This window comes from Oreochromis aureus, linkage group 8, assembly GCF_013358895.1.
Source record: "Oreochromis aureus strain Israel breed Guangdong linkage group 8, ZZ_aureus, whole genome shotgun sequence".
NCBI classification, from domain to species: domain Eukaryota; kingdom Metazoa; phylum Chordata; class Actinopteri; order Cichliformes; family Cichlidae; genus Oreochromis; species Oreochromis aureus.
Window position 1 is genome coordinate 4,431,591 of NC_052949.1, and position 27,003 is coordinate 4,458,593.

General features: G+C 42.2%; 1 protein-coding gene across 1 annotated transcript in view; it reads right to left on the reverse strand.

The window, feature by feature from the left end:
- Positions 1-27,003, reverse strand: part of LOC116328597 (SRC kinase signaling inhibitor 1-like) — a 153,992-nt gene that overhangs the window by 80,975 nt on the left and 46,014 nt on the right. Inside the window, exon 2 of the mRNA XM_039616720.1 lies at positions 12,014-12,321. Within this exon, the coding sequence (XP_039472654.1) occupies positions 12,014-12,298 (285 nt within the window). The 5' untranslated portion in view covers positions 12,299-12,321. The remainder of the gene's footprint in view (positions 1-12,013; positions 12,322-27,003) is intronic.

Sequence of the window (27,003 nt, forward strand, 5' to 3'; positions counted from 1 at the left end):
AGGGAGGGGCAGCCGTCTGCAGTGACTGGTTTGGGGTGAAGTAAGGAAGACTGGAAAAAAGCCACAAGATTTTAGTGCGCAGATTGAGTTTCATAGAAGATCTGCCAACTTGGGTTAAATTAAACAAACTTTGAGTCCAATCAATCATAACTAAAGTAATGCAGTTACCTGAGAGAAACAGCGAGATGGGAGGTAGCAGAGAGATGGAAACCCTAGAAAACCAGTTAACCAGTTACAGTTAACTGAACAAAACTACAGCTTTCCAGCAGAGGTGGAACCTAACAAATACTTCGTTTTTTCCAGGTATTTGTACTCTACTTGAGTATCTGCTTTTCTGGGAACTTTTTACTTTTACTCCCTACATTTTAATCCAAATGTCTCGACTTTGTAGGCCCTACAGACTCATTACTTTAGGTTTAAGACAACTAAGGGGAGCTATTTTTTCACATCACTATGTGCCTCCAGAAATCAAACTGATTTGAACCTAAATGAATGGACAAAGAAACATAAAAGAAAATCCAGCATTGGTGTTTATCACATACAATGAGAGGCAAAAACACATAATGCATGCATAATTTTATTTACTACACTCAGATGTCAGAGTGGGCTGAATTGAAGAATAAAGCATTAAGTGAGGCAACATTTTTTTAAGCGGCATTTATTTTCAAATACATCATTTGTATGAGCACAAGAAGCAGCAAACACACAAACTGTTTCTGTTCTGTTTGACACATTATGTGTCTGCAAGCTAAAAGTACAGCTGCTGTATTTCAAACTGAGAGAAAGGAAAGTGAGATAACTTCACTCAGGGATGCAAGAAAGATGCAAAAAAAGACAGGTCAGGGAGTGGCAGAACGGAGATTATATTTAAAGGTAAACACTGCTCAGTGAAATTTGATAGGCTGGAAGTTTAAAGCTGACATGTAATGTCCTTATTCATTTTAGAGCTTTTTTGAACAACTATTTATTGTGAAACACCCTGCAAAAAATAGAATACTAGCTGAAAAAAGGGGTTAGTTTGCAGTATTGTGGTAAAGTTTACAGTAATTTGCTGGTGCGGAGCAGCTGTGGTGTTCATGGTCAGTTTTAGGTTACATGAAGGGTAGAAAAGATCAGATTAGATTCAAAGTAATGTTGAAACGATGCTGATTAGATTCCCTGACTGCTTTCCATCTTTATACTGTCTAGAAGGATTCAGAAGAAAGTCACTACAGTAAAGGCCTCAACAGAAAGAGCTAGATTTTTAATTTTTTAATTCCTTTGTTTTTCTCTGTTTCTGTTCTACAAAGTAGATGCTCAAGTAAATTCAAGTACATTGATACAAATTAGAGTTTAGGTGAAAATAAAGTCTGTATATACATTATATGGGTAATAATATTATTTTAGTTCCAAATAAGTGTTGCAGGGGGACTGGAGCCTATCCCAGGGCTGTTTCAGGGTGAGAGGCAGGGTACACCCTGGACAGATCACCGCCAGTCTGTCAGAGGACTAACACAGAGGCATAGGCAACTATTTAGAATGATTGGTTAACCTAACCCCACTAACTGTATGTCTTTGGACTGTGGAAGGAAGCCAGAGTACGCAGAGAGTAATACAAACTCCACACAAAAAGGTGATTGGTGATTAGCCCCCAACTGGGTGTGGCAGATGGCTGCCCCTCCCTGAGCCAGGATCTTCCTGTTAAAACAAGGTTTTTCCTTCCCACTGTCACCAAGTGCTTACTCACTTGGGTTTCTGTCTATTGGAGATTAAGTATCAGAATTTCAGGAGCGGGACCACGCCTCCAAACACGCTCCTTCCGGTTGTCTTCTATATAGGTTCCCCCAGTTCTGCGAGCTGTTCATTCTCATTTACGTGCCCCACCCTCCCTCCCTCCTTGTTCTCAATTCTTTAACTTCTTCACTCCTATTTAGTACATGGGGATCTGCCAGGCCCCTTCGAGGCCTTCCCCAAACCGCAGCTCAGTTCATGTCCAAGCATTCACCTTTACCTACTTAAATGCTGTCAAATCTAAAATGAGGACGTGGGCCCAGCTAGTGAATTACTGTATTGTATAAACAGCCTTGGGGTGACCGTTGTAGTGATTTGGCACTGAAAGTAAAACTGAATTGCATCCAAATGAATTGAATTCTCTCAGTTGACCCTGCTGGTGATCTATCCAGGGTGTAGCCTGGCAACAGGCATAGGCTCCAGACCCCCCGTGACCCTGAAGCAGAATTACAAGTCTTTTATACGGTGGCAAAAATTCTACAAAACCATCTTTTTCATACAGTCTATGACTGGATTGCACTCATCTTCAAACCTGCCACTTATAAAGACTTTACAAAATACCGAATATGACCTTTGTGGTGGTACCTGCCACAGCAGATATGTTTATGAGAACATTTTTCCACAATGACTACTCATGAGTGGGAATGTGAACATGCGAGTGTCTCAGCCTCAAAGACAATGACCTCTAGTTTGCTGAGACTTCCCCTCTCAAAAACAAGCACACAACTGTCATTTGGCATTTTTGTTTAAAAAGCTGCCAAAAATACTGACTGGTGGGTGGACATATGTGGAAGCACCTTTTCACACTCAGCACCAGTGAGACGAGCAGAGCGAAAACAAAACAGAAATATAGAAAATCTGTCATGTAAAAAGCAGAAACTGTTCACTCTGGAGCGCTTCGTTCCCAGTCAGAAGCTGACTGAGAAAATGTGCTTTCAGGGCTTTTAATTTGAATACTGACTTGCAGTTTGGGGTGTTTTTAATAAAGCACAGGTGGGTTTCTTTCTGTCAGTGAGTCTAAACTTCATTAAAAACGCGGTGAGAGCTTTGAAATAACAAATTCCCTTAATAATTAAAATGAAGGTGTAGGTGGAACTTAATTCTTGTTTGAGCAGCTGTTCTGGGAGCTGTACAGATCCCCAGTATTTTCTCTTGTCTCTCCTGGAAACTCAAGTTTAAACTTTGCAAAATTCATCTCGCTGTTTTTAAATATGGAGTGAAGGAAGCAGGGCAGAGGAAACAAAGACCTCAACAGGCCTGTGGGCTGTCGTGACCCAGATTTCAGAGCAGTGTGAGGCTTCCAGGCCGCTCTCCAAGCCTGGTGACCAAAACAGAGCCATCATGCTGTACCTGATCTCATGCCACCCAGCCTCAGTGTGCCTCAGCCTAACTCAGACATTTCCAATCAAACATTTAACACTCACACAAGCACATTTTTAATCCAAATGTATTCGTTTTTTTGCTTTCTCTTCTGCTTTTTTATCTTATCTATATGATCAGAAGGATCCAAGAGATGGATGCACAAGCATTTTATCATTTTAAATAAAATCGTTTGGAGAGTAAATGGATAAAAGAAGTGGCGGTGGGGACTCAGAGCACTCTGATAGGGGAAAAAAGCAAAGACTAGAACCTGTTTTTTAACCATACAGCCTTTCTGGTGAGGGCGGCCATCTCTGTCAAATGATGTCATAGCTACTGATGGAGGCAAAGGGAAGCCAATAGAAAGCGGTGACTTGCCTGTCAGTTTTCAAACTGGGTGAAAGACCCCAAGTGACAAACCATTATTAACCCTTCCACAGGTTTACCTACAGTTTGCAGTCAAAGTCTTTAATCACAATTATTTGGATTTCATAACCACCCGAAGCCAAAAATCAGAACTGAAAGTCAAATTTGATTAAGCTCCAGGCCTTATTTGTTAAAGGTCACTGTGACATATTAGAGTCATAACATCGTGCCTGAGAGATCTGGTAACTGCTCACTCCTCCCCAGCAAAACACGCATGGCGTCTTCCACAATGCACACGACGTCATTGGGAAGAAGACAGTCGTTTGCAATTTTCAAAAACATGGAGCACAAAAGAGCCATGTGAGTAATGTCTATATACTCCAACAAACTACAGAAGCAACATCGTTTCTCCTCTGCTGTGCTGTGATTGAAGTTGCACGATGCTTAATGGTAGAAAAAAAAAAAACCCCGACAGCTCATGTTTTTATTGGTTCAATGTGCAGAAATCAAGGGAAGAATTTTGAACCTACTCATCTTTCTATTTAGCTGTCGTGCTGAGTTCAAGAAGCAGCGCTGGTTTTTGTTCATAAAGGCTTACAATAGAGGTTTGAACAGTTTTGTTCCCATTGCAAAGAGCTGTCCTACATTCTCCCCGTCGGGCCGTAATCAGGATGTGTAGTCTGAAGCTGATGTTGGATTTATTTGGATTGCATTTCCCCTCATCTGCTAGAAATGGGTCCAATTGTATTGCCGGTGTTTTCCATGAGCCAGTGCGCAGCTATGTTGGTATAACTAAAGAACATCATCATCACCTCGTATCACTGGTTCAGTACCAGTGACTCAATAAAGCCTGTTCCCATCATCAGCCTCATGTGTTACCCTTGAGTCTTGTTCCCAAACAGTCTTTATGGCCAGACTGATATGCAACTGTAGGAGATCACTAAACAATTTCATATTATACAGAATATTGGATAAAAATCAATATTCCAGTATAATACTGGAAGGGAGAAACCTTCATATCCTTACTGACCATAACACATTGTCAAATATTACTTCAACTTCATCAAATGAAGAAATCTCAGAGGGAGCTTTTAACTTTCTCCTTTTCACTTTTCATTCAGCAGAAGGAAAGAAAAGTTTAGTATTTATCACTATTACAGGTAGAATATGTGATTCAATGTGTGTTTAAATATTGGCCTATTTGAAATTTAGCCCATAAAAATGAACAAAATAAGGATGGCTAAAGCTTTATCCTCTTCAACACTGGCTCTGTTGTGTGAAACTGCTTTTAAATGTAATCAGTACAGATTTTACTGCTCCCACATGTTGCTTTCATATAAAATATTGCAATATATCTCATACACAGGGGATTTCCTGGCTGAGAATGGGTTTTTTTGGGGTTGGCTGCACACATAAGCACATTTAGTATGCATATTTTTTCCCCTAAAAAATCCAGCGAGTGTGTGTTTCTTTATTTGATAGAAAGTTATTCATTTTCTGATTATTTGACACGCAGAAATGTCTGCTATGCTCGAGTAATTTAAACCCCAGTAAGCAAAAACTTTTCATTACAATGCGTCAGGAAAAGGACGTAGGAAAAATTCTGGTTTAATCGCCATCCTGCCTGAATTTGCCCTCTCGTCATCAAAAGGTTGCCATCAGAATAAAATACATGTATCCTAAGTTCACTTTCTGACTTTCTTCTTTCCAAAGAAACTTAATCCTGTCAAGGATTATTTCTCCATATGTAGAGCTTACAACCTCTAACCTCCAGCTGGCTTCACATTTTCAGCTTGGAGGCGCTTTTGCGCGCCGGCTTCATAATTACACGTCAGCAGGTGGAAAATAGGCGTTAATGTCACCGTCCTTCTCCCAGGTTCTCGTCTGAATTACAGCAACAGCAACAAACATCTGATAATTGCAAAGTCAAGCACCCATTGTGTTCTAATCTCTGACACATGTTCCCATTCGCACCGAGCTGTGCGCTGGGTAATCACCTGCTCGCCACGTTTATTCGCCTTAAATTGGAGTGGCGAAAAGAAAAGAAAAGGAATCCACCGCCAAGTCACTCCACAGATAATTTAATGCACCAACAAGCGGACATTTTTTGGAACATAAAACCTGTCTCATCTAACGCAAACAGGCCCCCTATGCACCGTGACTCGGTGATTACTGCCTGCAATATTTCTCAATCACTTGAGCTGAAATCCCAAGGCGCACATACACGCTGAGACAGGCCGGACTCGTAGAAAGGAAAGAGAGGGATGAGCAGGGAGAGACGTGCACGCCTGACCTGCATGCCAACTAGCCATCTTTGTGCCCCCGTCACCCCCGCCTCCCCCGCCTCCCTCCCTCGCATCACTCTGTTTCCTTCTCCAAGCCCAAACACATCAACACATGTGCACTCCCAGGCTCACACGCATCCACACATGCATCACTGCGGCACCTCGGACACACCTGACCCTCACCTGCCTGACTACATGACAACAACTGGACCCTCCCCTCTAAAAAACACACACACACAAACTCAAACACAAGAGGTGTGTGCACTCATCAGCTCTACCTGGCTTTGCATCCACATACATGAGGAGCACGCACGCACGCACACACACACACACACACACACACACACACACACACACACACACACACACACACACACACACACACACACACACACACACACACACACACACACACACACACACACACACACACACACACACACCCCTTTACTTTTACTCCACCACCCTCCTCTCCATCACCTTCCAAGCGTCACACAGTCATGGCAGCACCACACAGGAAAAAGAGCGAGTTACCGTTTCTACTTAATGACGGCGGATCCTCCCGCTCCACACGCCTCCCTCTTCCTCCTCCCCCCTCTCCATTTTTTTCTCCACTGCGGCTTCTCCGTGTGTGTGAGTGTGTGTTGGTGTGTGTGTGTGTGTCTTTCCCTTGCCCCGAGAATCCGCCAGAGTCCCCCCTCGCCGGTGCCCGTAGTAGCGCCTAAGAGGCAGTTAGCACGTCTTCCTACCCCTCCTCCTCACCCTCCTCTTCCTCCTCTCTCTCTCTCTCTCTGTCCTCTTGTGTTTGTCACTCTATCTCACCCCCCTCCATCCCGGACAGAGACGATAAAACGACCCCTCCCTCCCTCCTTGTCGCTCCTTCTCTCTCCCGCTGCTGCCGCCTCTCACTCGGTACAGCGTGTGCCTCCTTCCAAAGCCCAGGCATTGCCAACCATATGATATCACTCAGTTGCCTTATATGGGGAAACGGTGGGTTGCCATGACGACAGCAGACTCCACCTGTTTCTCCATCTCTCTCTCCCTCTCCCTCGGCCTCGGTCCACCCTGTTTCATCAGTAGATAGAAGGTGTGGTCTGGGTAAATAAACGCAGCACATGGAGGGGAAGAAGGAGAGGGAGAATGCTCGGGTTTGTTTGCTTTCAGGGTGATGTGAGAAGATCAATTTCAGCCTGTGTTAAATACAGAGCTGGAATCAGGACAGGTAATCAATCAGTCTGTGCATTAGCCGCCTGCCACAGAGTGAAGAGGAGGAAGGACTCCTCTGCTGTAAACAGGGATGACGCCACAGACTGTAGGAGACATTAATAGCACAGCTGCTCCGTGCTCAACACACAAAGTTCAGGAGGTCGGGACTAGAATACATCTGAAAGTATTTGTGATATTTTCAGCAATTCTTTGCTTTAGGTGATAATACAAAAATGTGCCTGGGCTAAGAGATAGGCTCGGGCATTTGGGAGGGGCAAAAGGACACGTTCTTATAGGTGAGGTGCTCTGGGCATACCCATCTGGGAAGAGAACCCGGGGCAGACACAGGACAGGCTGGAGAGATTGAGTTTCCTGCCCTGGGAACGCCTCAGTGTCCCAGGACAGCTAGAAGTGGTGGGTGGGGAGAGGGAGGCGTGGATGTCTCTGCTTAAACTGCTGCCCACGTGATCAGATGGATGGATGTACATACGAATGCTAAATAACCCGTTCCACACTAGTATTATGATACAGTACGCAGACTGGTTCTTTTTGGAAGACATAAGACTGAAGGGGTATTCTCAGCTCAACAATCAACTGAGGAGAAGGAAAATATGGAGCATTTGAAAACAATTCAAACATCTGAAAACAACCCAGCTTACTTGGTTTGGAAAATGGTCAGATGCTCACCCCCTCTGAAGTTACAGTAAACCACAGACTGTAGATAAAACAAGGGCACTCTTCTGAGTCTCAAAAGTCAAGCCCATCCAGAATTACCTTAATAACGCATTCTTTCTCATGGCTAGCAGGGGGTGATCGGTCCGGTTGCAAAAAGAAATCAGACTTCTATGGGAAAACTATGAATCTTTGACCTCAGGAAACACTTTTGTTTATGGGCTCAATCACTACTTTCATATCTTCTTGAATAAAACACTAAAGCAGGCGGCGCTTACCGTCTAACAACTTGTGAATATCAAGTTGTTGGCCATTTTTTGTAATTATATGAGGATGTTTTATGGTCAGATGCAGCTTTCATCACACCGTTACATACCAAGTGCCTTCATCCACTGGGAACACTGGATGCAGAGAGATAACAGTCCAAGTTCAGAGACAAAGGAAGCCTATGTAAAGATGTTAGATGGTCGACGACCAGGTTGGTCGTTGCTGTTTTGTTACAACCTCTGGCGTGGCTCATTCACAAACTGGGTTATAGTGTTAGTAAGTGGGATCGTCATTCCCAAGCCATCATTTATTAATAAGGGGAGTTATTGTTGTGAAGGGATTTTTTCTTTTCTATCACTTCTCTCCTGAAGGTTTTTATAAAAACCACAATGTTTTTCCAATTCTAACCGAGTTTTAGTCTCTAACACACTAAAAAGAAGTGAAAGAAAAACTATAATCGGCAAGTGAAAGAAATGCCAAACAAAGTGGAAAGTAAATGTTCTGATGGGATGGGAACGTAAGAGACAAACCTGCAACTGATGTCACCACCAGCCTTCAAAGCTCCAAATGCAGACTTTGGCCTATATAATAATCCTGTTTGGGGTAAAATGCAGCCGTTTGCTGCAGAAAAATAATGTGTTGAAAGTGACAGCACTATCTCAGTAATTCCAGAACTCGGTGCAGGAATGTCTTGTGTATAACTGGGACACACCAGAGCCTTTGACAAATCTGCACATTTTTTCCCCATAAGAATGAGGACAGCCTGACCTTAACTTGGGGGTTCAACAAGCCAACAAGCACTTTGGATTCTGGCCCTGCATTATATGTTGGAGCTTTCTTTAAACAACAGCCGGTCAGAGCGACTCGGCTTGCAGTGAGTTGGATGGCATGCTTGCACCCTACCTGGATTTGCCCTCATTTCTCCTGCACAGAAAACCAAAGTTAGGCCAAGTCCAGTTCTGTGACCCTGGAAAAACATCTCATGAAACCCAGAGACGTTTTAGTCACTCTGACTTTCTCTCAGGCAACAGATCCAGGTCACCTCAGCTGACCATTCGTATGAGTCATTCATGCTTCTTCCTTCACTAATAAGGCACAGCATCACACTGGTTGGCACCAGGTCTGAGTACAGTAGGATCTTTTTAAAGTTTACATGCAGATGTGTCCTGACAAAGGACTAAATGGCTGTAATACATTTTTTGGACCTATTACTTTTATAACTTAGAAAAACCTCAGGTGCTAAAAAAAAGATAAAGTCAAGGTGGAAGTGCAATAAACTGTAGTACCTCTAATGGCCAGCAGAGGTTTTCTGGGAAACCAAAACAAACCCCACGTTAAAATTTCCAACTTTACATCCCTAAAAACTGTTTGGTCTTTATAGATAGTGTACATGTTCCAGCCACCAGGGGAAAAAAATCAGCAAACTGATAAATGAATCTATTCTTGAAACAAACGATGTCAGCAGGTCTTAAAACATCATGTCTACAGACTATAAAAAATGGACACAGCAATGTGACATGACACACTGGGTTTTGAAAATGTCTATTTCCACTGTAAAGTTGTACATTTTAACATTTTAAGTCTGTCAGGACTGACTCGTTTTTGAAACCAGCCTCAAGTGGCCATTAGAGGAACTGCAGTTTTTCTTCATTTTTCAGCCCCGGGAGGTGCTGTTCGCTCCAGCCCCGCATTTTCAATATGACATCATCTCCTTCTGAGAAAGACTGAAAATACGCACCTATGGCTGAATGCTAAACTATTCCCTAAAGCCGAACAGAGAAGAGCTGCAGCAGACCATCTGTCACAGGTATCAAATGAGAGCATGTGGTGACTGATGGCAGAGTGAAGCTGAGAATATGAAGCAAAGAAAAAAGACAGAGCAAAGGGAGGGAGGAGATTTGATGAAGGGAGGTGTCTCACATTTTGACATTTGCTCGCTGTCTCACTTAAATCCTTTTCTCCATATGCTATTGCTGATGTTTTTCAGGTAATAACCGCTGAGAAGGTGGCCATTTCTGACCCAGCGAGCAGGTCGTAAAAATGCCTCCACTGCATCCGTGTGTCTAAAGCCCCAGAGGCGTCTCGCCACATAATGCTCTTGTGTGGGTTTGCAGGCCTGCCGATGTGCTGCTATTATCTCTCAGGAAGAAAATGTTCACGCGTGGAAGCCGACAGCCCTCGGAGAGCCCTCACACCTCCCTCGAGGATGCACTCCACTCTAGATTTGTATAGAAATGTGGATGTGGCTCTGTCTCATAATCCATACACGATATATCCTTTTATTTATCGAGTTAAGACTTTATAAGGAAACAAGTCCTTACTGGGAGGTTCTAAAACCAGTGAATCAGTCTTTGTTCAATGCTAGAAATCTGTTGACCAATTAAAATGTTGCACAGGACCTGAAAAGCATCAATAACTTTGACAGATGGTGTATTTTTGCTCCCTATGAACACCAATTATTTTGCCTTTTGTACTGAATTCATTTATTCCTTCTGATCTGTTTGTGTAGGAGCTGGCTATGTGGATGAAAGTCACTGTCAAATTAATTTTATTCCAACATCTTATATATTTCCTTTCATATGATATGGATATGTATGGATATGTTTATGATTTGAATTGTGACATATGCTGCCCTGTCAGTGATACTGGACACATTTGCTGGGAGCAGACGCAGAGGATGTCATCCTCTTTGCTTTTTGCAGACGATCCCGGCCTCCTGACTTCATCAAACGTGACCTCTAGCTTGCGCTGAGGCGATTTGGAGCAGCCAAGTGTGAAGCACATGGAAAGAGAATTAGCCCCTCTGAGTCTGAGGGTGATTCTCCACTGGAAAGGGCTGGATTGCCCTCTCCTGCCTGGAGTATCTCTGGTTTACAAGTGAGAAGTGAGTGGAGCGGGACACTGACAGATGTATTTGCACAGCTTCTGCAGTGATGTGGATGCTGTATCAGTCTGCTGTGGTAATGAGAGGAAGTTGTGAAACACAAACAGCCATGTTCCTGCCCTCATCTATGGCCACTAGCTGTGCATGGCAAAAGAGTAGGATCGTGGCAGAAATGAGCTTCCTCCCGAGGCTGTCTGGGCTCTCCCTTAGAGACAGGGTGAGCAACTCTTTCAGGAGAGTAGAGCTGCAACACCTCCTCATTGAAAGGAGCCAGTAGAGGTGGGTTAGAGCATACTAGGTGAAGTATACGACACTCCGAGTGAGATTATATTTGTAGGCATGTTTAGAAACACTTGGGTGTCGATTTAATTTGTCCCCCACCAAGGCAGCAGAGCAAACCTTAACTGACCTCTTGTATAGTCTCATAACGGAGAAGGTAAAAATAAATATCTTATTTCTGTCTTCTGAATTTAAACACACCATCTCTGAGTAAAACGATTGGTAGATGGGATGGGCGGAGTTGAAAAGATCAAGTCATGTTTAAACTTGTTGATGGGTGGATTGATAAAGGGCTTTTATTAAAGTGACAGGGCAGTAAAATCTGGTTTCAGGTGGTTTTTGTTTATTTCAGAATTCTAGTTTTTATTTTTATAATTTGTTTTTTCCACAACTGGTTTATTTTCATTTTAGTTAACTCCAATAACCTCAGCTGTTGTCATTACTGACAAGACAGAAGCTCACAGTGAAAGCAAAGTGTCTACTGTCACTTAAAAAACCTGCCATTTGAGTTCGCTTCATCATTTTGTGTACGCATGCTGCCTTCTGTAGGTATTCTCACAGGACTGTTCGCTCGATTTCCTGACAAACTATAAAAGAAACCACATAAACTGCAGCCGACTGATTAGAAACAACTTCTTTCCGCCTGCTAAGATAAACAGTATGAGTCACGATGAAGGCGGTGTATCCTGCACCAATCGTCCTCAGGAGGATTGATGGAAACAGGAAAATAATCCTACCTTCTATTTTTATGGAAATTAGGAGTGAATGTGAGATATTTAGCTCATTATAAGTAGAATTAACAAGGATTAAAGTGCCAAGACCACCACTGCTGCAGTTATAATTACTCATGTCACAAAGGGAAATAGTCGTCCGCTCATTGTTTCTTTTTGGTTTGTTCACATCAGAGAAGAAAGTGTGAAAGTACCTGTCGGCCCGCAGCGGGGGAGCCCTGTGACATGCTGCTGGGGCTGTTGGAGTATTTGTTTTTCTGGAGGTCCATGATGGCGTCTCGCTGACGCTCTATGTCGGCCTTGTGGATGCTGTTCAGGGCCTCCAGGCTCTTGGCGGCCACAGAGTTGTGCCGGCGGTCCAGCGAGGACGACGTGAAGCCCCCATTGCTGTTGTCGGGGAACCGTCGGGCCCCGCGGCCGCCAGTGGCAGCCAGGGTGTGGTAATCCCGGGGGAACTCGGCATCGCCGGCAGAGATCATGGGACCCTTTCTCTTCTCTCGACCTGCAGCCAAAAGATGGAGGGGAGGGGAATTTAAAGAGTGAATGATGAGACACTGAAAAATGTCTTTGGTGACAAGATCATGTCTTACGATGAAATCTGAAAACAGTGGCATGATTTTCAGGCGCATGTGCAGCCATGTGCCCCAGTACACACGATAAAGAAAAGCAGCTGCATGAGAGAGAGACTCACTTGACATTGGAGTCATTCCATCTCAGTTCATCAAGTTTTTAAAAATTTCCTGACCATCACAGATGTAGCTGAAAAAATATAATCATTAGCTCGTAATGATAATTAAAGCTAATGGGATTTTAAAATTTGGGGGGAATGACAATGGAATCTTTGTTTCATTCGGATTGAGAAGGCCATCTTTCCCAGGCAAGTCTGCGATGGTCAGGTGGGACCCGTCGGATGAACTGGCACAGAGTCACCCCTTTACAACTGAGCAGATATTTGAACTCTGAGGTAAATAGCTGCTTAAAAAACAATGCAAAAGATTTAGCAACAAAATAGCAGTCAATATGCATTATGTCCGCTGTGTCATGTGGTGCACTCAACCACCTGTATGTTATCATTCATAAGGCTACTCTTGTCTTGCTTACTGAATTGCATTCATCAAAAAAAGTGTGGGAAGTGAATGTTTTAGATTCTTTCTGTCTGTCCCAACAGCAGATCAGTAAGAACTCCACAAATTTAAGGCCGTTTCTGTGTTTTATTGTTATTGCTCATGATTGTACTGCTGTCTTTCTTGGCATGCACACTCTAATGAAAGAGATTTTTAATTTTAATGTAATAAAAATTAAATGTAATAAATGTAATTTGCTATTCCACCATTCGAGCTTTCATTCCATGAGCATTATAAGACTCCAGTAGCATGTACTGTACATGTTGTTTATAGTCAGCTGGTAAAAGAATGGACAGGCAGATGTGCTTTAATCTGCTCATTGGACTGTGAGTGAATGAGGTGGTTAGCTCTGATATTACTGATCCAACTGTGTAAACATGCTGTAGTTAATAGTTTGGACCTTGAGGCTTGTCAGCAGTGAGTGTTAATGTGAGGGCCAACGGTGCTACTGCTGTAACAGCCATAAAAACTCACTTTGTCCTTCAGCAACAGTATACAACAAAACACTGCCCCCACCCCACACACCACACACACACTGCTGTCGTTCTGTTACACAAACACACCTCAGGCAAAATACCCCGTGTGAAAACAGTGGGAACATCTGTCTATTCCAACAACTGCAACTGTCCCAGGAACCCAGAGGCAAGAGAAAAAACTGTCGAACAGCAAAATCTCTCGCTATCACATGACAGCAGCGCTGCCTCACACACGTGTCAAAGTCTGTCAAGGAAACAGTGACATGAATGGGAATGAAGTCTCCGTGCATGGGGAACAGTTTAGTGCCCTCTTGTGACCACTGACGCATAAAGCACGGCTGGCCTCGTGGAGGTGATCCGTTACAGTCGCTGTTTGCATGAGTGAACAGGCTTAGTTTCATTATTTATGCACAAGTTATAAGGAGACACAGAAAGAAAAATAATGTGCAGGGAGAGGATAAGGAACAGGATACACTTGACTTACCAATGTGCTCAATGAGATTATGACGCGAACCACATGTTTTGAAATGTTTAGAAAGAGGATGAAGCAGAAATGTTTCACTCTCCTACACAGTATATGCAGAAATAAAAGGTTCGTTTGTGGAAATTGTTTCTAATTCAACCCTCACTGCAAACCCTGTCAGAGTATGTCGTTTTTAGCTGTTGGTTTTGAGGTCTTGGCATTTTTTTGTGTCAAAGAAAATCATCAATCACATGAAAGAGGATGGAGGGAATATCTGCTAATAAATCAATAGAAGAATCCACTTGTTGGCAAAATTCCTTTAATGAAAGTCTTTGAATAACATTTAAAGAACTTTAGAACAAAACAGTTGAGGCTTCACTTAGATAGCTGCTGTTCTTCGAGGGTCGTACTGCACAACAAAAAGCAGCTGATGGTGAAGGATTGAGGTGGGAGGTTCATCCCCAGGATGGACCCCTGATAAATGCACTATTGCAGTTTTGTGATGATTTACATAAAAGAAGTAAAGGAAGCTCTGAGGATTATTTAAGTTTTAAATTTGACTTAGTCATGGTCAGAAATAGAGAGATCATCAGTGAAACTTCAGAAATGTCAAAATTCTGCAGTAAAATAGCTGCTTGATGGTTATTTTGAAAATTCAAGCTGCTGATGGTTTTTTTTTTCTAATGAATGGCATCAGGATAAACTCTCAGATTTTGGTGCTTGTATCCACCTTTAAGGGATAGCAGCTATGTGCTGCACATGATGAAAGTCTAAAGTGTTTAAACCCTCTACAGAGAGAGAGAGGGAGACAGCAGCAGCACTGCAGGAGGATCTGATAAAACACAGCAAGGACGCTGACCCCGTGGTATTTGAATCAAATACAGAGTTTCAATCCGATCAGAGGTTATCTGTTGAGTTTTCAGCCACATCCTCTGACTTTATTCTGCAGCTAATGGGAGTGGGAGTGACGCATCGAGACACACAGGCACATAATGTACCAGCGGTAGACTACAAACAAACTGTAAATTACAGGCCCTGTAGTGTAGCGTTCGACGGCCGGAGCCTCTATGCATTATTGATCTGTCCCGTCGGGTCCTCTTATTGACCTGCCGAGCAGCACAGATGCACTAAAGCAAGACTTTTGACTTTATAAACTCAAAGTTAAGAAACTGTCATACAGCTTGAAGCTACAGATGCCCTTGCATGTATAATTTATGCTTATTTTATTAGAAATCCATCCAAAGCTGCATAATGATAGCGCCATGCTGAGTAAACACCACTCAGAAAGTTCCCATGGTGTTCAAAGTTCCACAGAGCTGGAAACGGTCGGGGTCGGGGTGTGCATCACCATGACTCGTCTGCATTCGCGCCTGTGAACCTGAAATGTTGCTGGTCTGTGGATTCAGCCTGGCAACAGAAATATTTGTAGCTGTACAGTCTGAAAGAAAAGCGTCCAAGGTGGTCACAGATGTAATTCTTCAGCAGCATACTGGCGTGTATCCATGGCAGGAAAGAAAAGAAGGTTATAAAACAGAGGGAGTGGGGGGGATCAGGAGAGACGGAGGGAATGTCGAGACAGGGGCTTGTCACTTTAAATTATGTGAAGCCTTCTGCAAACACAATATGCAGTAAAGGGGGAGGTGGTGGGAGTTTGTATGTGGGGCAACGAGACGCTGTATCTTACCAGGCCGAGCACTGCTGGTCATCTGCTGCAATACCTGCTGGGATTTACTGTACAGTAACTGCAGCTGTAACAACTGTTACAGTGATGGTGCAACAACATCTGCCACACATTTCAGCGTGACTTATTCGGGGCAGCCATTTGGTGAAAACGTGAACTCGACATGCAAACAAATGCACACAATCACAACTGGGAGCTGCCCAGTAAAACCAGTGTTCAGCTGAGAGCAGTGGGCAATAATAGCTGACCCCTTTTCCAGTCATAAGATTCTCTTTTGTCCCAGTTTTGTTCAGTTGTCTTTTATTTGTAAAATTTGATTTGTTTCCTAAATGAAGAAAAAAGATGTGAAACGGTCTGATTGTGTGATTGTCGAGATTAGATTTGTTCCTCCGGAAAGAGTCTCAGTTTGATGACAATTGTGTTACAGAAGCAATCAACTCCAAACTAAGCTTTAATTATTTATCAATTCCTCCAAACTTCATTCTTTACAGATCAGGCCTGATCCGTAAAGCACCATATCAGATTTTTTAACCAAAGAACAAAAGCGAAGTGACTAAATCCACAAAATGTAGACACGAATCGGTGCTCAGAGTACAGCAGCACAGCTTAACAGCTAAAATTAGTTCAGACCAAGCAGCAACCTCCAGGGCTGAAAGTGAAGCTAGTGCTGCCAAAAAGTGCAGTTCCTCCAACGGCCATTGGAGGCTCCAAAAACGAGTCTCATGCTAACGTGTCCAAATTTACAGCAGAACAAACATGTTTAGAGCCTGCTGTAAGATAACCTTCCACAGAGGTGAAAAGTGTTATTCCTTTATGACAGTGATACAGACCCCAAAGTACATTATCCAAACTGTATTTAGAGATCTCACCCTTTTAGCAGGTGTCCACATGCAGACAGTTGCAACCCATCGCTGTCTGCTAGGCCTCATCAATTACTCTGAGTCACTGAACTGCACCTCTTGACTCTCTGCGTGTGTTTATTAGTTCATTACTCAGCACTGGTAAGCAGATATGTGGTCCAAGTCCAAAAGTACAGTCCATAAAGCCAAAGCAATTCAACAGAAGTGACACAAGGAAACAGAGAAAGAACGCAAACAGACACTGCAACAAGAGATAAAGGAAAGACAACACCATTTATACTCCCACACTGAGGGCTAATCAACAGAATGAGACACAGCTGGGAGGAAATGAGACACAGGTGCACAAACAATAAAACCACAGGGAAGGAAGTAGAACTAGATACAAGACACAGACGGCAATTCACTATCAAAGTAAAACAGGAAGAAGGTAACAGAAACTAAACCGGGAAACTCAGATGCAAAAATAAACTTGATACAGGGAAAAGACACAAAAAGAAAACAGTGGGAAAGACTGAAGAAACTATTAAAGACTATTAACTGGAATTAAGAACTCAGAATGGCAAAATCACTGGACATCCCACATCTCATAAATGCAGTTTATGCACTCTGGTTAGTGCTAAATTATCTCAGATTAGGGATGTGAGAGAGAAATGATTTGGTTACCGATGCAGTACTTATCAGATGTTGGGACACCACCTCCAACTAGCCCTCAACAGATGGCTTCTCCCCCTCAAGGAGATGCAAAGATGTTGGGTGGAAGACAGTTGCAGAAACCTTATATTCCCACACCTCTACTCATTCCAGTGAAAGGTCCTGCTGGGAAAACGTAGGTTATCTAAATGTTACTACCACACGCCTAACCATTGCCCAACACCACCCTGTGGTAACAGCCCTTCCTGATGGCAGGAAGTACTCAGGAACGCCTCCAGAACAGGTCAAAGAGGCCAAAATTCTCCAAAATAACAGCCAACTGTGGAAAACATTTCCTTTTGTGTTTCCCTGAAGAAAATGTAATGGTTTTAATGCTATCATCTACATACATGAATGAGCCGCTTCATTAGGTACACCTGTTCAACTGCTCGCTAATGTAAGTATGTCATGAGCCAATCACACGACAGAAATTTGATGCATTTAGTTAGATGCATGAGTTCATTTTGTTCAAATGGCCTCCACAGTCCCCAGACCTCAATCCAACAGAGCACCGTTGGCACGCAGAGGAATGAGAGATTCACATCACGGGTGTACAGCCGATTAATCTGCAACAACTGTGCAATGTTTTCATGTGAACATGGAATTTTTCCAGCACCTTGTTGAATCTGTGCCACAGAGAACAAAAGCAGCTCCAGAGACACCAGGGGGTCTCAAGATGTACCTAAAAAGTGTTGGGTGAATCTATTATTCAGAGGCATTTCCAAAGTTTCTATTTGGGTGATACAGTGGGGACTGAGTCAGGGGATCCCACAGGAAATCAGATAATTTGATCAGAAATAAATAAAACAGAGGATAAACCTGACATTGAAAAAGTGGCCCTCCTTGGACATGCACCTGCATATATTAACTAAATTTATTCACCGGTGATGCACTAATTGAGCACCGTGTCTTGTTTTATCTGTAATGAGTGCTGGATTACATAATTCTTACATAACTGAATGAACTGACGGCCCCTCTGAGCTCCTTCGACTGGTTTTGAAGTCCTGGCAAAACTTTGCCACCTCCTACCGATGACAGATTTTAATGGCTGACCTTTGCTCATCAGGTCTCTTTTTAAAAAAGCATCTCTGAACATGCTGACATTTTACTGCATCCTGATTTCAGGTGAATTTATTCCACTCCTCCCTGTAGTATCTCATTTGTTTAGTAAATTCAAGTAGGCAAATGTTCACATAAAACCCAGAGCAGCTCGTGTTACTTAAATCATGGCATCACTCATCCGTGTGTAAAGCAGCTACAGCCCTGCATGGTGTTTTTTCTCCTTAACTCCACCATGCTATTATTGCTCCTGGTGGTGGTTAATGGGCTGCCACCTCCTCCCAGCTTGCTACTGGCACCACCTCTGTTATTACGGCTCTTCAGCTGCTGTTGGTGCTACCAGTGCATCTGATGAATTGCCCGAAAAATTGTTTTATTTTACTCACATCGTTGAATCTTTAAAGTTGACACTGATGCCACTGTCATATTTCTACTTTGCTTGCATGGATGCAAACCCATGTACAAGCCCACTGAGGATCCCACTGAGTAATTCCAAGGAATTACCTCCATTTATCACAACCAAGCCTAAACTTGGACTCGACTATTCTGGCCTTCCATATCAAGATCATAAATCCCTCTGTCCCCTTAAACCATTAAATGTCTGTTTCATTCTCTACTGGATGCTAATAATGCAAACTCACAGAATAAGATGTTTCTTCCTCCCACACATGCTTATACAAAGTTGCCATGCTGACCTCTCTGCATGATTCATTCTTCTGTGTTCATTAGAGTTGAGAGGAGACTAAAAAGCTAGTGAATGATTGTGACTGGGCCACTGATGCCATATTTCAGCTGTCGGGAACACATTCCAAAACCTGCTCAAGGCTGCGTCCAAACATTTCTCATTATTAGCCTCTAAGTGTGTAAAAGTGTGTGTCAGCAGCACAGCACTGGCCACTGCTGGCCAAAGAGTCTGACAGAGGCCATTTGTTAGTTTTATGGTTTCATTGGGCGGAGGTCTAATCATTCGTACTCGTCTGGGCTTCACTCAGATTTACTTCGGATTATTTTTGCTCCCTGAATGTTGGATTTAGAAGCCGGAGTTTGTTACAGCAGTACAGGGTGATGACACTGCTGTGTGTAACAGCCCTCGCATTAACGATGAATCAGCAGTTGTAGTCTAACAGCGCGGTATGCAGTGAATCTGCTGCAAGACTGCAAAGAAAAATTCACCTCCAACCATGCATCCATCTATCAATCCATCCATCTATCCATCCATCCATCCATGCATCCTTCCATGCATCCGTCCCTCTGTAGATCCATCCATCTATCCTTCCATGCATCCATCCATGCATCCATCCATCTATAGATCCATGCATCCATCCATCCATGCATCCTTCCATCCATGCATCCAACCATGCATCCATCCATCCATGTATCCATCCATGCATCCATCCATCCATGTATCCATCCATGCATCCATCCATCCATGTATCCATCCATGCATCCATCCATCTCTGCAGCTATTGTGGAGGAAGTAGTCTAAGCAGAGATGCCCATGCCTCTCTCTCTCTCCCCTCTGGCTTTTCTAGGTGGGGCACTGAGGCATAACCATGCCAGAGGCATCATCCCTCCAGCACGTCTCCAGGGTCTCTTCTCAGCTCGACATGCCCGAACATTACCTAAGAGGCATCCTAGCACGATGCCCAAACTAATTTAACCTCCACGTTTCAGTGCAGAGGTGTAGCAGCTTATCACCACCACTGAGTTTCAGCTAAATGGAGAGGATAAGCACCCAGGTGTTTACCTGACAAATACAACTTCTCCTTTTTATTGGTGTATAAGGTACTTATTATAGAGTCAGAGAATGTTAAGAGTCACCTGCAGCAATGTAGGTTTGCCACTTGTAACAGAGGACAACTTTATTAAATTATCATCAAAAAATTGACCCCAAAACCACAGTATAGGTCGGGAACTTTCTTTCTTCCCATTTTAACGCTCCAAAACGAAATAATCTCTAAACCACATTAGAGCATGTCAGGCCAAACATGCCCCCGACTGAAATATTCAGTACTCGGTTTGCTTATTAATATCACTTAAATATTTCCATCATGAACAGTGAATAACAGTTTATTAAGACTTCCTTCCTTCTCTCCCACTTTAATCAATTCTCCCTCATTTCTCTGCCCTCCTCCCAGTGACTCACTCATTTATTCATTCATCATTTTTACATAATCTCAATCAGACTCCAAGTATGAGCTATTGGAAGGATGCCACTGGCTGGAACCGAGTTCACTCTGTCTTTCTCTCTACTTCCCCATCATAAATTCACTACTCATCAGAGACCATTAATTACAGAGGAAGGCACTGTGGCAGGAACGAGTGCGAGGAAGAAGAAAAAAAGAACGAAACGGTGCTCCTCCATCCACAAATTATAATATCCAGTTCTCCGGGGCACTCGAAAATTAAAATAAAACCCAAACAAGATCAGAACGCAAACTCCAAGCAGGCTATAAATGGAACAAGCTCTGCCTTCGCTGAATACAAAATTTCTCCAAACTGTTGCCAGCAGCGAGGTGTTGCATTCAGGATCACAGGGAAGCCGCATGTGGCTGCGTGGAGCTTAAAAAGATGAGGTGATTGCCTCATACTTCTAACCTTAGAATCACCCGTATCAAGAACAGCCTGTGCCGTCCCTTTAGGTAAGATGTCCGCCTACATTTAACAGTGTTACTATTCTCAGATGTGCAATTACAGCAATTATTATCAGGAAAAGCAGTAGTATTCCTACTGTGGCAGAGCAGAGCATGTACCATGCAGCACAGGCACCCTGAGTTAACAATTTCAAGCTCTACCAGTCCCTGGCACTTTCTCTGACCTTGAGTTCAGCTTCCAGTTCACTCCTCAGAGTGTTTTATAATTTATTTACTAAAAAAAAAAGTTAGGCCATGTCTCAAAATAGCAGTTAAAATGTCTCCTACTATTACAGCCACCCATATTACAACCACACCACCACTGAGTCCAGCTTCATACAGCTGAGCAGCAAAACCTTTTGTCAGTTTTCAGACTAAATAGACCTGAAGGACACCTAACCCTGAACAGGACTGCTCTGTAAAGCCTTAGGCAACATCAGCTTTGACTGATTCTGTGATGAGCACAGATAGAGAAGGTAAGAGAGGCGAGACTGAAGGTTGAATATGGAGAAAACGCCAAAACACAAGAAATTGTTGCTTGTATGTCTAGAAAAAGGGATCAGTTCACGTGACTAGTGTTGCATGAGGATGATATTGCAAAATATACCACAAAAGGACAGTGAGTGCAGTGATCTCATTGATAACCTGCTTTTATAGTAAAATCTTTCCATGTACTATCATACATGGAGGTCTTCTGGTTAATCGGCTGATAGTTTCAGATCTAATATGGCCTATACTGTCAACTGGCTTTTTATTACAGCTTTATCATTTGTATCACAGTAACTTTAACTTCTAGCTGATGTTGAAAATCACTGTGGGCAATAGTTTTACATTTCTAGTCACTTTTTCTATGTTTTCTGAGAATAAATAAAATATTCACATTGTAAGTTTCTGGTAAGATTCAACACAAAAACAGAAGAAATATGCTGTTAAATATATAAAAAAAAAATGATGTCAGTGCAGAATGCCAGGTGAAGCTAGCATGTCACAAGTCAAACAAAATTATGCGCAGTCATTTGAGAGAGGAGTGGGTTGAGAAATCTTGGGAGGGAATATCAAGCAGTATTGTTACTTTAAATATTCATCCCTAGCACATCCCTACCCTCCCAGCTGCACATGTGGCAGAGGTGAGGAGAACAGCAGCAACGCCACAGAATGGAAATCAACTGACAGGATACGTAGAAATTTCATGAAAAAGAAGTGACTGCTGTGGAGGTGGGTTGTAAAGTGGCTTGCAGCCTAAAGCAGATTAAATAGCATAATTTAAGTAAGATTTGCGAGCAGGACGTGAAGAACAGTATCAGCTGACCTGCCATAAGCTGAACTGCTACCCCAGCTAGCACCTGGATTTCTAGCGAATTAACATCCGTTTTATATATTTTCCCAGTTTCCCCATCTGGTGTGAACACTTGTGAATAAGTGAGGTGCAGAAAGTAGCAGAACAGATTCTGACCAATATTTACATAATGCACAAACAGATTTCCTTAATATTTGTTGTGTGTAGTTATTTGCGTACTAGTTTATGCTCTGCTCAACTATGCATGGGTCAGCTGGTTGTTTTGTGTGTGATTTTCTGAATGTATGTATTGCCATAGACAATCTGCAGAGTGGATAAACAATGCAATGTTAAATAAATACAAAGCAGTGTTTGCAGTGCTTTAGTCTGCAGTTCCTGACATTAGCTGTGTTTCCCAACAACTGTGCCGCAGCACATAGGTGTGCTATGGAAGATTATCTGGCTTCACTTGATTGGTACTCTATGCGACCGGCATGAGTAACGGGCTAAACAATTAAATTCTCTTCCACTAGAGGGCAGTACAACCGCTTGCTCCAATTAAATGGGTTGCCAACTGGCAGTAAAACAGAAGAAGACGAAGAAGAAATTGCATAATAGTCATGTTGCGAGTGAGACAAGGCAGTGCATAATAGCAATAGATAAATATTTGTAAAGAAAAAGTAGTCAATCTTGACCTGGGTCTTGGAGAAGATTCCGACCCAGATGAAGGCCCCAGCATGAGTAGTGGCCAAAAAAGGTATACTGGGGGACAAACCGAGCAAATTCTGCTATACCTGGTGCACGGGGAAAAATGATCAATATGCTTTTTGCCACATTTTTGTTTGGTGGTGTGCCGTGTGATTTTTCTAATGTGTGTGCCGTGGCTCGAAAAGGTTGGGAAACACTGGACGAATAGCATGACTACAAGTTTCCTGCCTGCCACTACAGGTGAGTGTGAGTTTTGTGTTCACAATTAACATTTTTTTTCTTGGCTAAAGGTGATATGTTATCCATGTTCTGCCATGCCACTTTCCTATAATATTAGTGCAGTGGGTTGCTGGGTTGATGAGACTGTTTTTTATTGCTATTATTTAATTTCAAAGGTGGACATTTGAAGAAGTAAAGTTTGGAAGCGAATACAGTGAAAACACAACAGAAGTGCTAAAATGGATTCACCTGCACATCATTTTTATCTCTTATAAAAACTACTAAAAATAGAAGTCATTTACACAAAAACCAGTCCTGCTTCATGTTTAAGAAGGAAATTTTACCAGTGTTGTCCTGAACAAGTAAACAAGCATCTACTCTTACTCATAATTTCCTTTGCGTTTTTCTCTCCCTAGAAATGACTTTGTCAAGTCAGTTTTAGAAGTCTGACACTTTCATGAATATAATATGACATCTTTAACCCTTTGAAGAAATTTCTCTTGCATCAGCTCCTCTGGCATTTAAAGCAAGCAGCTTGGGAAAGATAATCAATTATATCTAATAAATATTTATTAATATAACTTAGCCCTTATCCCACACTAAAGCAATTTAATGCTTGATTCAAAGTCATACATTTTAAAGTGGAAGTACAGTGGGAAACCCTCTGAGACAATATAGCTTTAGATTTTTTAATATATGTTTTAGAGCTTCGCAGCAGTTTATGTCAATAATTCCTAATGATGATGATGACATTAAATTATGTAAGAGCCTGATAAACGGCAGAAAATCTGAGGATCTGTAAGATTTTTGCTAAATTAAACTGAAATTTTTGCCCCCTTTTAGGGTATTTTTCCCAGCAGTAGCCGTGTAATGTGTTTACACTCAGACACCGTCGACTTACAGAATTGCAGTTTTATCTGTTGAGGCAGAGGTTGGCATTTCCCACGGTGGATTTGAATTCAAACACACAGGGGATTCGCAGGACAATGATGCAGCTGTAACACATTATGTAATTGTGTAGCTGTAGAAATCAGCAGCTGCTGCTAAAAAAACAAACCTGCAGTGTCTGTTTGCTTAGCCAATAAAAGCCGATTACATCGATTCTTTGCGCTTTGTTGTTGCGTGTTACCTTTAAATGATGACAGCACGTCGATAAAGATGTTTTAAAAGGTTCAGAGTTGATAAACAGGGTTTTCTCCACAGCCCAGCACTGCCTGTGTGTGTGTGGATAGCAGTCCAGCAGTACATCCTTAAGATAAACACTGCTGCACTCTGGTAACTCCGTGTCCTCTCCTCTGCTGAGAAAGCAAGTTCATCTCTTTGGCCTTTTGTCTTCTGTCTCCTCTGTCCGCCTCCCTCGCCTCCTTTACCCCTCCCATTTCTATTCACAACATCAACTACTTCAAAACTTCATAAAATACAAATTTCAAAAGGGTGCACCAAAAATACTCAACTTGACCATTGTTGAAAATCCTGCATGAATCATACATGAGTAATAATGGTTGCTTCATTACTGGGGACCAGATCTGCAACCAGTTGCAGTCACTTACTGTCAGAGATGGGTGTAATCCGATTACTTTTTTCAAGTAGTGAGTAAAGTAAACCTTTTTCATATCACCATTGTCAAATTTTAGATAAATACAAGTTTCTAAATTTTACTCATTTCAAATTATTTAAATCTGCCTGTCTAATATACAGAGTTATACATGGTCTGGCGCCTCCACAAATGAGTGATTTTATTAAACAAAAGTCTAGCAGTGTTGCTGGGTCTCGACTGACTCGAGCCACTGTTAGAGGTGATTGTGAACTGGCATTCAGGCGGACCACCTTTTCACAGAATGCTCTGTCATATCAGGCAGTGAGCTTCTGGAATAGTCTTCCACTGTCAGTGAGGGAGGTACTCCCCATCTTTAAGAGTCACTTGAAAGGGTGGCTGAGGGACACACAAACATGTGATCATGTTTAATTAATCATGCTTTATGTTGGACGTGAAAAAGAGTGTATTACAAAAAGGGAAACAACTATTAGTGTAATGGGTCGGTGCAATATCAGGACAGTCAGGGCATGTGCAGTAGGGGTTTGTGCAATATAATTGATGTATTTCTGTTATTGTTATCTATATTGTCCTCTGTTGTCCACTCTTCTTGTCATTGTTTGTTCTAATATAATGTGGTCACTGTTTTTGTCCTTCTCACATAAGCTGTAAATAGTGTCTCTGTATGTTTTTACTAACCTGCCAGAGGGTCTGCAGATGAATAAAATAAATAAATAAATAAAATAAAGAAAGTAAGGGATTACTATTGCAAAAAAAGTAATTAGATTACTGTTACTGTCCCGTAAGCACGCTGCATTAATGTGTTACTAAACTGTGATGTTGTTTGTGAGAGTGTCTCATGGCAATGATGTGAGTGTGCGACGTGTGCAGATCAACAATGGATAATACATGAGAGTATGATATTAAGATGGCAATAAAGCATCAATGTGACAAAGCCAATCTGCTATCAGTCTGAAATTAGAGTCAAGTTGCAGCAACATGCAACTTGCATTTGATAATATGGAGATTACCTGTAAATGAAAGGTAGAAAAGGTAAAAAGAAGAAGCAGTATGCTCAGAATATATCTGCACATTTCTTCCCTGTAATCAAAACCCTGACAGGCTGTGAGTACAGCAAAGTTACAGTATTTCTACTCAAATCAGTGCAAACATCAAGTATTAGCCAATATTCACTTTGTTGGCTGCTATTGATCGATCACCAATGATGTCATTATCCAACAGCAGTTTGAGAAACAGTCACGATTAACTAATCTGTACTGATTAGTGCTTGTGGAGATGGATATCAGAGCCTAATTTTAGTGTTCCAGAATTGATTTTTCATGTCTGATTTGCTGTGTTACCGTATGTCTGTGTGTGACATCTGTTCCATACTAGCCAGATGTTCAGAGATGGTGATGAAGAGCTGAAAGAGCTCCACATTTCAAACATTGTTATCACCACGTGATACCTTCTAAACATAACTAAAATGTGAATGTACATTTCAGCGTTTTAAGGTCAACTACAGCAGACTAACTTTGAATAAAAGCACCTAAAAGCTGCCACACAATGAATAAAGTGTGTGAGCTGCACGTAATTCACTACAAACAACTATCTAACTTGCCTGCATGGCTAGTGTTTCAGAAAATGCAGTTACAAGCTGTGCTTTAAAACTTCTGTAATTAATACACATTCTCACAGAAAAATCCATCCATCCATTTTCTTAACCACTTATCCAATTCAAGGACCCGAGGGGGGTTGTGAGGTTGGGGAGACTATTACAGCTGACAAGGTGCACCCTGAGGGTTGTGATCACAGCGCTGTGATAGACAAATTGGGCCCAATGGGTCTTCAAAAACATCCTTGTCAGAACATCAACAACATCGCCGTCAATTTTGAAGCTCATCCAGCCGATCCTCGGAGATGCTGTAGTTATGAGAAACGGCCATATAGTGTCTCCCATAGAATTAGACTCTATTTGTGTGAATGTGTGAAGGCACAGCCACACTTTTTTAAATTAGGAAATAACACTGTCATGTTTGTGGTTTTGTGTTTCTGGAGCTCTTGAAGTTGTGTTTAGTCTTTAGTTCTTGTTACCTTTGTTTTCTGGTCTCTGTTGAGGTTGATTCCTGATTATTTAGTTAATCCAACCTTCTCTGTATCCTCTTGTGTCTTCATCTCTGTTTGTGATTCCTCATTTTGTTGTTTCCTGGTTTATTTTGTGACTTGTTGTTGGCTGCGCCTCATTTTTAGGTTAACTTCCTCTTTTCAACTCATTATTTCAATGACTTCTGCTGTGTTTTCACCTGTTTTCTATCCCCTTTTTTCTTGCGTGTATTTATTGTCTGTGTCTTCCCTTGCCCTTTGTTGCATCATCCCTCGTGGTTGTGTATTTCCTTGTTCCATGTTTCCCTGGAGAGTCCTTATTTTTGGATCGTTTGTTCCTGCTCAGCTATTTTATGTT